At 34.3% G+C, this 10665-nt stretch overlaps 1 protein-coding gene across 1 annotated transcript; it reads left to right on the top strand.

The window, feature by feature from the left end:
* The first annotated feature begins 225 nt into the window (after nt 1-225).
* On the top strand, nt 226-9762 carry MCMDC2 (minichromosome maintenance domain containing 2). Its single transcript, XM_009702598.1, has 14 exons — nt 226-325; nt 417-547; nt 630-689; nt 1023-1218; nt 2204-2326; nt 2506-2613; nt 3778-3906; nt 4433-4664; nt 6437-6642; nt 6967-7133; nt 7520-7696; nt 8257-8399; nt 8966-9075; nt 9596-9762. The coding sequence occupies exons 1-14, from the start codon at nt 226-228 to the stop codon at nt 9760-9762; spliced, it is 2049 nt and encodes a 682-aa protein (XP_009700900.1).
* The last annotated feature ends 903 nt before the right edge of the window (nt 9763-10665 follow it).

The following is a 10665-nucleotide window of genomic DNA, read 5'->3' as shown; positions in this document are numbered from 1 at the left end:
AATTTACTTTGGGAATGTCACATGGTTCAGCCATTGGGGAGAACTTTCATTGAATTTTAAAAATCCTTAAAGAATTGCATAGTTTGAAAAAGAGACTATTTTAATTTTGTATGGCTTTGTTAATATACACCTTTATTATTATTATAGCATGGCCAGTTCTAACGTCATTTCTCCACAATTTACTCCAACTATTTTGATAAAGAGTGCAAAGACCTTTCTTGGAAGATGCATCGTGAAATACAGAAAATGAGGGAAGTTGCCCTTGTTTACCTGGACAGAAGTGGTGGCCTTCAGAAATTTGTGCACGATTGCAAAAATTACAATGGTATTACTCACTCAATAGATAGTCTGTTAAATTGATATGTAATGTTACACAAATCCGTTATTGTTACTTTAGATACTTTTTGCTCCTACAGACTCAAACCAAAGTTATGCTGTTTATCGTTTCGTTATTTCAATAAATCTTTCTGATATTGCTGAATTAGATGCAACTCTTGGAAACTACATTCTTCACAATCCCATACAAGCTGCACAGATTTTTCAGTCAGTAAGTATATTTTTATAGACAAGAGACAAAACTACATCTTCTATATTTTATTTCTAAAATGAAGTTATTTTTTCAATCACAGGTATGCTTCATAGCTATTAAGACATTATCATTAATTGAACAACTGCAGACAGAGGCCCAGGTGAGTCGGCATTGTTTTCCTCCATTTAGATCTTAAATCTTTTAAGTGTGGTGAAGTATTCAAAAATACTATTTTTGTATTAACTTTTCAGTTTTCATTTTGCCTTTGGTTGTAGTAGTATTTGTGATTAAAAATAGCTGGAACTCTCACCCAACCATATTGTGAGAATTTTGAGATAATTAATATGAAAGCTAATTACTCTTACACTTCATGCACTTCTGAATTTTTTTTTTCTAATAGCTGTATATCACATTGTGTGTTTGCCTGTGTAAGTAAAGCAATTTTAATAAAAAAAATTTTTTACGGTATTAATGTAATTGTGTCTCTTGTTAGATTAGTATACTGCTGAAACCAACACATTTGCCACCTTTACCAAGTTATATTCTGAGTCTTTCTGCGTTTCCCTTTAATTACACGTCTCAAAGATTCTATATGTCTGAAGGAATAGCAATTGCAATGGGAACTGTAACAAAATATACCCAAGGAGCAAGATTTCTTTGTACTGAGGAAACCTGTCCATTTTCTGAAGGTAGTAAAAAAAAAAAAAAAATATCAGTAATATTTCAAAAGCCTTTTGTTAATTTTGATAACACAGATTGAAAACCTAGCATGAAAAAGGTATTTTCCTATATTTTCCTATGCAGTCTTATTATGCATGCGTTTTTGTAATGAGCACAGCATGATTTTTATTAATTGAAAGCAGTGGACCTTGCCAGTGGTTGCTGAGCATTATTCAAATGTTTTGGGAGCGTAGCTATGCCAGCAATCAATTTTCCTAATGCTGAAGATAGTTTGTATGAGAAAAGATATGTTGCCAATATAATTTAATAAATTACCTGAAAAGAAAAAGGCTAAACTAGTAGAATACTTTGTTTTTTTCTTGGAAACTGCATTTCTGTTTATATGAAAGTACTGCAGAACAGTATGCTTAAGTGACTCACAAAAGCTTCTAGCATAGAACAAGTTTGCTTTGATGAGTAGCTGACTTCTGTGGGACTACTTCTGCTTCTTTGAGTAATATTAGTGAACTGCTTGTATTGTTGCAGGATTAGGTCTTAAGTACTTTTAAGGCTGTTTGGTTTACTTCTTCCTATAGCAGAGACCATAAATTTATAAGAGAGAAGCTAAATTCCAAAGTTATGAGGCTGCAGAATAAATCTTAATGATGTCTTTATGAGGGCATGTACCTCTAATAATAAATATCCATACTCTATGTCATTTCCACGCTAGGCAGAAGCAGCAGTAGCTTGCTCCCTGCTCCTCAGAAAGCCAGGCCAAACTGTTCTGCTTGGGCATGTGCAATAGGAAATTCTGCTGTCTTGTGGTTAACCTATAATAAATTATACAGCTCATTTTAGTGAAAGCATACTATATGAATGTATGTGCATCTGAAGAAACATATGATAAATTTGGAATTTCTCTGTCCAGTATTTTAATCACTTCTGTTCTTAATGGGAAATTTAAAATGAAAGCCATGTCCTCATTTTAAATGTTTGGTAATTTTTTTTTTTAAGGGTTTAGGTACATAAGAGTGCATTTGCCTGGAGCTACAGAATCTGCGACAGTGAGGAATGATTTTGTGTGTAGTTTGTGTTCTTCGCCACTGCAAGAAGACATGAAATTTAGAGTACTTGGTGGTAGGATCTATGTAGTTTTATTTTTAAGTCTGTTACTTTCCTACTTCTGTTATGCAATAAGTAAACAAAATGGTTAAGTGGAAAAAGCCCCCAAATATACCAGTCGTTTAAAAAAAAAAAAAACAAAAACTGTACTGTTTTCAAGAGAACTAACCTTTTCTTTGCCTTTATTTTGAAAGATAAACAAATAGTTGAAATGATTGATGCAAAAGTTCTTAATGCTTTGAAAGGATATTCCAATGATAAATCACATTTTAGGATTCAGACACTTACAGTTTTCTTGAGAGGTAAGCTGAATTTTTGAGTTTTGTCAAAACTTCCTTTTAGGTCCATTTCTCTGGATAAAATGGTGAAAGTCATAATTTATATTGCAGTTCTTTAATAAAATTAAGGGGGAAAAATACATAAAATTAGCTAGGTGACTGAACAATATATGCAGGTGATTGAAGAGTGCACATGGCAAAACTGTTGTGTTCACTTTTATACCTTCATTTAAATAAAATCCCTGGGCCAGCTGTGCAGTATCACATTTTAAGTGTAGCTTGTTTTTTTTCCTCCTTTCTGCTTCCTTTGGTCATAATGTTTTGTACTAACTTCATCCATTTTTAACATCCTTCCTCAATGTAGCTGTTTTCCACATTCCATCAGGATTTTTGGCTTTTACTACCACTACCTTCCACTGCAAACATTAAATGATTTCTAATGTGAATATCCAACTAAAACCACAACTCGCCAACATACTTTCATTAGTTCTCTTTAAAAAAAAAAAAAAAGGCCCTTCCAGAAGTCTGTGGTTCTTTTCTTGAAATCAAAATAGAAGAAACTACAGTTGTTATAAAATGGAATCTATGAGTGAGATACTGTGAGTTATGCATGCATTAAATTTCCACTGGCTTCAGTGATTAATGAGGTTAGACAGAGTCCCATAGCTGAGATCTGTGTTTGGTTGGACCTAACCCTCATTTCCAAAAAATAAGTGTGGTTTTGGTTTTTGTTTTTAAAAGATGCACAGAAATACAAAGGTTTCCAAAACTACTTGTGTATCTTTTTGGAATCTGTTTAGTTTGGATCTCCTTTTTATTGTGGTTTTTTTCTCTGACATTTTATAGGACAGTAACTAATAATGATGTCACCACAAGTTTCAGAGTAGGAACGCATACTTGCAAACAACTATCCATTTTCTTCTCAATGCAGAATCCATTTTCTTTATTGGGAATCTATTTTTCCTCACCCAGTGTGCCTTCCTTACCTTTTGCACTAGTTAGAATCGTATGCTTCATTTTATTCTGGTCCATTATGGTAAACCTGGCATCCAACTGTTGTTTTCTGCAATTAAATCATAAAGTCGAACTGTTCAGAATGTGAAGTTTTCCGACCATGTCTTTAAAACCGTTTTTGTGCCCTACCGCATCTGCAGTTCCCCCCTTCCTTTTTTTTTTTTTAATTTCTAGATGAACTGGCCAATAAAATGAAAATAGGAAATCACTACAAGATTATAGGAATTCCAGCTTGTGTACAAAATGGCTTACAAGCTACAGCATGTATAGAAGTTAATAGCGTACAGCTCTATAAACCAAATGGTAAGAAAGTTCTATTTAAAATCGACTAAAAAAGTTGGAAAACCTTCTAGAACAAAATCTGGAGAATTGGTAGAGTTTTTTTATTATCTAGAGGTCCAGGTTATGAAACCACTCTGGGACTTTCCTCTTACAATCTGAGACATATACTTACTGTTATTTGAGAATATCTTCTTTTGCCTACTTTCCATGCACTGGGAAACTACAGAATTATTTACTGCAGTTCTTCAGCTTCTCTTTCCAACTTCTCCTATCCATTGGAACATATTTTGAAATCACACATTAAATGAACCTGGTATTTCGGTTTGTTCTTCCTTTCTTATTCCATCAGTTTTAGCAGATCACATCTTCTACCTTTTTAGTAGTAAAATTAATAGTGTCAGATGTTTATATTGTGAATTTATGTTTAATACAGAAACATACTCATTCTTTGTAAGTTTTGTATCAAGACTAGAATGGTGATTTTTTTCTAATACATCTGCATAGCTCTCTTAATAATGTTTGTTAACCTGTACTTTCTTTTCATTAGGTCCTTCTTTCGTCAGTGACAGTTTTAAGTATCTACTCTCGCTGACTTCAGGTTCATGCTGGAGATTTACTGCAGTCCTTGCCAATATCTTTGCATCTCAAGTTGTTCCACCTGGCACTTACAATACTCTTAAACTTGCAATATTGCTGAGTCTAGTACAGACATGTGAAAAAGAAAATGCAGATTATCTGGATCTGTTGATTGTGACAAGTGACACGCTAGTAATTGACAGGTAAAGAGAGTCCTTATTTTTCACATAAATTAGAATTAAAAACATGAGTATTTTTAAACATAATAGGATTGGTCTTATATGAAAAGTTAGAGACTATATTTTAAAAGAATACACAGGGCTCCAACTTAGTAAAAATACCCAATTTTTATCCCTGGGACATTTTTATTTATTTCAAGTGATAAATCTAGAATAGAACTTCACTAATAATAAAACCCTTTAACACTCTGGTAATGATCTCAGTAAGATTTTAATGCTAGCACTGTTTAGCAGAGTTCAGTCAAAACATTCTTCTAACATCAAAACTGAAGACTGTCCCAGAAGCTGGTAATGACAAAAGCAAAGGGCTCAACTTTTCAAATCTTGGGTCACTTTAAGCCTTTTCATCACCGCTTCCCAGCTATCAGTATGCTCAGTCAATAAGCAGTGTGTAAACAGATACTTACATTTTTATCAATCTTTTTCATAAAAACTATACTGATAAGGTATCAAAAGTCATGTAGATCTTTACACGTAGGGCATCAATTCGGCTGTTGTTGCCTTTAACAGAATGTTTTTCTGCATTTATGCGTTTTATGTATTTACACCTTCTCACAACTATAAACTCTTAATACAATTTCACATACACTGCAGAAAAGTACAGTATGCTCAGCTTTAAATTTACATTAATTTAAACAAAATTACTTTCCCCTTCTCCAACTCAAAACAGGGCTTCATTTTTATTTTTGAAAAAAATCTTTGAAAGTGGCATGAATTTTATTTTAATTTGAGAGTTCTTCAACAAATTCATTAGTATTTTTTGCTGTGGAAAAAAATACTTTAACCGTTTCAAAATTTAGCTGTAGAAATTAGTTGAAATCTGAAAAAATTGTGGACTGCAGGATTTTTTCCCCCAGGTTAAGAGTAAGATTTCATAAGAGAAATCATAGAAGCTCTGAGCGTTTTAAAAATCAAAACATCTTGTTAATATCGAAACAGTCACACACTGTAAATCTTGGTCAGTACTGTAATTTGTACTGTTGTGAGTGTGCACATAGTGTTTTTATTGTCAGTAGCCTGTCAAAGTAGGTATTTCCTACATCGTATTTCTATTGGTATGATAGCCTGTTTACTAATGCTTATTAATTTTAATTAGTAATTTTCTCCCAGTTATTAATAGTAGGATAAATCATGCTCTCACATCTTAAAATTACTAGGAGCCTTTGATTGTGGAACCAGACAGACAATTTGCAGCCTCTTTGTGCCAAGGAACATAGTACAGGGGATGAAAAAGGAATTCTGTACCTGCTTTCTCAAAAAGAATGGAAGAGGGTGGTAACCCAGTCAGGCAGAGCTTGCAAGTTCCCAGCCTTTTCATTTTTCCCAGATGGCCAGGATTACTAATCCTCTACCCTTTTAAATCACTGGAAAAGTTTCTTTAGAGTAGGAATGGGAGTTAACAATATGGGGTTAAATTATGAGACTTCTTTGACTTCCTAGGAATCAGTTCTATTGCAAACCTTGATTTACCTCATGTTAAATCCATAACAAATACAGTCCTGTTGGCATCTGTTGGAGAGAAGACTTGGACTTCTACTTTTGTACTCAGAGTTACTTTAAACATTTAGTTTTGACACTAGTTTTGTGTTAAGGGGGTGTCTTGTTGTTTCTAAATGAGTCTTAATGTATACAAATATCATTATAAAGTATTAAGTATAGTATTAAGTTGTTCAAGTTTTGAAAAACTGAACAATTATTTAACAATTTATGACTGACAGAATTATTTATTCCTCTAGGCTTCTGAATTACAGTATATGTCTTCTGCCTCGTGGGATACGACACCCACCTTCTAGTGAAATTTTTCCTTCTGTGTCCAAAGACAAACATGGAACTGGAAGTGCTAGTATTCAAGCTTGCAGCGCTGTGCTGGCTAAGGGTGGTATCTGTTACATAGGAGACATCTCTTCATATAAAAAGGATAAACTTGAACTTCTACAGTCTGGTAATCTCATACCTACTAACAAGTGAGGGGACAGAACAAAACAAACATGCAAATTCATGGCTAGGTTTGTTCCCCAGCTCATGGCCCTCAAATGCTGCGAAAATCTTTAAGCTATTTTTAATGAGTCTGTGTAAGAAACAAGAACAAAAAAGCCAAGGTCCTGTAAGCTTACATTTGTTACACGGGCTACACTACGGAGATCCATTGATCATGACAATTCAGTGAAGTACATAACCGTGACTGGTTTCAGATTGTGTGTGTGGGACTAGAATTTATGGTCAAACGAGATCGATTACGTAACTGGTGTATTTTGTCCTGTCCTAGTGCTAGAGAGCAGAATGACAACAGTATTCATTCCTGGGAAGAAGTATGGAGAAGAGGCTGACCAACAAGTTACTATTTCAGTTCAGACCAATTTTTGGTCTTTTGTAGATGTGGATTCTTCCTCAAAGAAACATATACAAAAGGATAACTTTTTAATTGGACAGATGGTAAAGCACATGCCTTGTTATGACAGTAACTGTACTATAGCAGTCATCTGTGTTTATGGTTATTTCAACTTATAAAATAATGAAAACAATCAAATTTTTGTTAGTATTTCTCAAAGTCACAACTTAAGTGACTTTAAATCAAGTATCTTCTAAAATGAGCTAGCTTTCCCAAAAGTAGGTATCACTTACCTTATTCAGAATAGCTTTTGACAACTTCTATTGAAACAAAATTTTACTGTATATATTATAGGCAATTCATTGGATAATCTGGCAGGACTCAGTATATATGGATATTGAACACTTCAGATTGAAGAAACTGCAATGTTTCTACAAGTCAAAAGGCCAAAATAAAGTAATTGTTTTCTTTCTCTGGGTCTTCTGTTTAGGACGTGAGCTTGATTCCACCTAACGTTGTAGATGTTTTTGGGCTTTTGATACACAATGAGTTTCCTTCGTGTCAACTGTCTTCTCCTCTTGTACACCATATCTTGAAAAAAGCCATTAATCCTGAAGCCATGCTGTACAAAATCTCACAGCAGTTCAGAATGCAGGATTATGAGGAGGTAACAGATACTACTCAATAATTTAGAAATTAATTATACTTGGTAATATCATACTGTTTCTGGGAGTAGAAGGTTCTCTCCGCACATTCTGATTGCTTATTTTTGAACCCATTAATACTCACTTTCTACCCTTTCCCCCCACCATATTCCCACTAGCAGTAATAGGATCATTGATAAAATTAGCTTCAGTTCTTTAAAAGGGCTGGCATAACAAATTCAGCTTGATCTGGTTTCTGAAAAACATACTAGGTTAACATTCATATGAGAACAGATCTTCAGTACCTACTTTTGACCAGAATAGTTTACAATCAGTAGTAAAAGTTAATATTCCACTCTAAATAAACTGTCAGTATCTCTAGTTATAATTAACAGATGATTCTGGTTAGTATCTGAGATCTATCCTTATGCATAGCTGAATGATGACAGCTGTCTTTATAAAAACTATTGGTAGAATATATTGTCCAAACTATATTACTATGCCACTGGTATGTTAAAAGGTGTGAAAAATGTAAATTCTTTATTTTCCGGTTAAATATTTAAAACTTACACCCTCTCTCAAGTTTATTTTGTTTGCTAAGAATCTTCACGTTGAACTGACTTCAGAAGCAGAAAACCTCATTCAGGGCTACTATCTTGCAAGTCGCAGAGTGAGAAGAGATTGTGTTCATGGATCAACATTGTCAGCATCTGCACTAAAAATTCTGTATGTCCTACTTTTCATAGTAAAGGAAACACATCTACCTTTCAAATAAAAATTGTGCTAACCTGCTCAAGAGCTTGATAAATAAAAATCTAGGCAAGATTCTTAAGTTTTGAAAAGTTCAAACGTAAAGAATTTTACTTACCATTTATGAATACCATTTACTTTATGTATTGATGTTGGGGGGAAAAAAAAAACTTAAAGAGCTTTGCCAGGCAAAAAAACAGTGATTTAAGAAACAATGATCACTATTAAAGCTATCTAGAAAAAACAAAAATGGGATTTTAATTAGCACAGCTTTGTATTATGCAAGCAAAAAACGTATTAACAGTAGATAATATGCCAAGTTCCGCTGCTTTCATAGCACAAGTCATGCATACTAATATGTATTTTGTCCATGACAAGTATAACTGCACAGTATTTGGGGGAAGCTGACACAGCTGAAGTATGGGAAAAAACCACTCCAGTGGTAAGTTTTGATTTACAGAAGTGCTTGAAACAGGACAATACACATTAGATTCATGTCTGCAATATTTCTTATTTCTGACATGCTTATATTCATCTCTTAGGATTTCACTGTCTAAGGCTCATACTAAACTAAGTTTAAGAAAGAAAGTACTTGAGGAAGATGCGTTGATTGCCATCTTGTTACTTGAATCATCTCTTACCCTAAAACACGGTAAATAATGCAACTAGGTGTTTAGTCTTGGATACATCGTTTTCATATTTTGTCAGTTTGAAAAAAGTTTATATCAATTGATTGCAATAATAGTTAATTTCAAATCAAAGTCCAGAATTTCCACTATTGAAGGCTGATATCAGAGAAATCTTTCAGTTGACTTTCCTGCAAAAAGAGTCTCGGTGCTGTACGTCATTAGGCCACAGGCCAACAGCAAGCCTCCATCCTTTATGCTGGTTTATTGGAGGCATTGGTCCAGGTTAAACTAAAGACAGATTTCCCTCCCTGGGGAAACAGAACACAAGGATTGGGTGGGGTTTTTTTGTTTATCTAGCATCACGGTCACATTTGTTCACACACAAGTTTGGCAGTGAGACAAGAATTATGATGTCACACTTAAAAAAGGTAACATGCAAGATTGCATTACTAAGTAATCTGTCTCACAGCTTTTTTTCCTTTGAAATCCTGGTAAAATTGTATCAAGTCTTTTAGCATAAGTCTTGATTTCTTCTTTGCTTAGGCAAGTCTGCATTGTGCATAGCACCAAATCCTGTATTTCCATTTGACCTCAGTGATGAAAACTCCCTGCAACAGAGAGATAGTTACCTCATGCAGTGTCACCATCAAGTGCTGAAGTTTATTGGTGCATATGGCCCAGGAATTCACATGATCACTGATGAAGAGTGAAAACAACACTCTCTAAGTAAAGCCTGAAGCTTTAGCTTTTTGAGATACTGTAGTTAGAAATATACAACTAATAAAGTTTTTAAGATTTTTGTAAGACAGTTCAGTGCTATTTTGCTAAGGAATAAAGCATAGCTGACAAGATTTAATTACAAGTTTTGTGATGGTGGTGTTTGAAAGCAGGAGTGGTGTCTTCATCCTGGGAGGTCATGGCTTCAGAATAAAGCCACAACCTGAACTTCTCTTCCTTGCTACCATTGTTCATCCAGAGTTAAGTGAGGAGTAAAGCAGAGTTTTTGATAAGACTGCAAGTAACAGTTAAGCCAGTAGTTTAGAATCAAATGTTTCACTCAACTACATGAACTCTCCACAGTTTTTCTTGTTGCTTCTTTTCAAATGTATCACCCAATGAGGAGTATGTAGTTTTAAGTACAGTAAAACTCTATTTTCCTAGTGTAAGCCAACTTTATTAAATTACTCATGCTCTATAAATTTTAAAATGTATAAAAGCTTGATGTTCTAGTTTTACATTACAGCAACATAATATTAAACTAAGATGCCAGTGTACTCCTGCATCTGAAAAAACCCTAGTATTTCCACATTACTTTATACAGTCTGCAGGGGACAGTAGAACCCTACAGAAAAATGAAGGGGAAAAAAAAAAAACCCGAAGAAAAATGTCATTAGATGACCTGGTAAGGTAGGCAGCTCAGTGAATTCAACTCTACATCATTGCAAAAACAAGTATAAAGGATGGTGTGGTAGAAGATGAGGTGTCTGAGATACAGTATGTTTCTCTAACTATGGACTTCCCTGTATTTTATCTTCCTAGTAAGGATCATAGAATGGCTTGGGTTGGAAGGGACCTCTAAAGACCATCTAGTTCCAACCCCTCTACCATGGGCA

This window comes from Cariama cristata, unplaced genomic scaffold (genome assembly GCF_000690535.1).
Source record: "Cariama cristata isolate BGI_N322 unplaced genomic scaffold, ASM69053v1 scaffold26126, whole genome shotgun sequence".
NCBI classification, from domain to species: Eukaryota; Metazoa; Chordata; class Aves; order Cariamiformes; family Cariamidae; genus Cariama; species Cariama cristata.
The sequence above is the reverse complement of the archived record's forward strand: the minus strand, read 5'-3'. Positions and strand labels throughout refer to the sequence as shown.

What these genes read in the sequence shown, in the direction of transcription:
- MCMDC2 (XM_009702598.1), top strand. Translation starts at nt 226, where the DNA reads ATGCATCGTGAAATACAGAAAATGAGGGAAGTTGCCCTTGTTTACCTG. An exon ending in CTGCACAGATTTTTCAGTCA is followed by an intron (nt 548 to 629) that starts GTAAGTATATTT and finishes TTTCAATCACAG; the next exon opens with GTATGCTTCATAGCTATTAA. An exon ending in AACCTGTCCATTTTCTGAAG is followed by an intron (nt 1,219 to 2,203) that starts GTAGTAAAAAAA and finishes TTTTTTTTTAAG; the next exon opens with GGTTTAGGTACATAAGAGTG.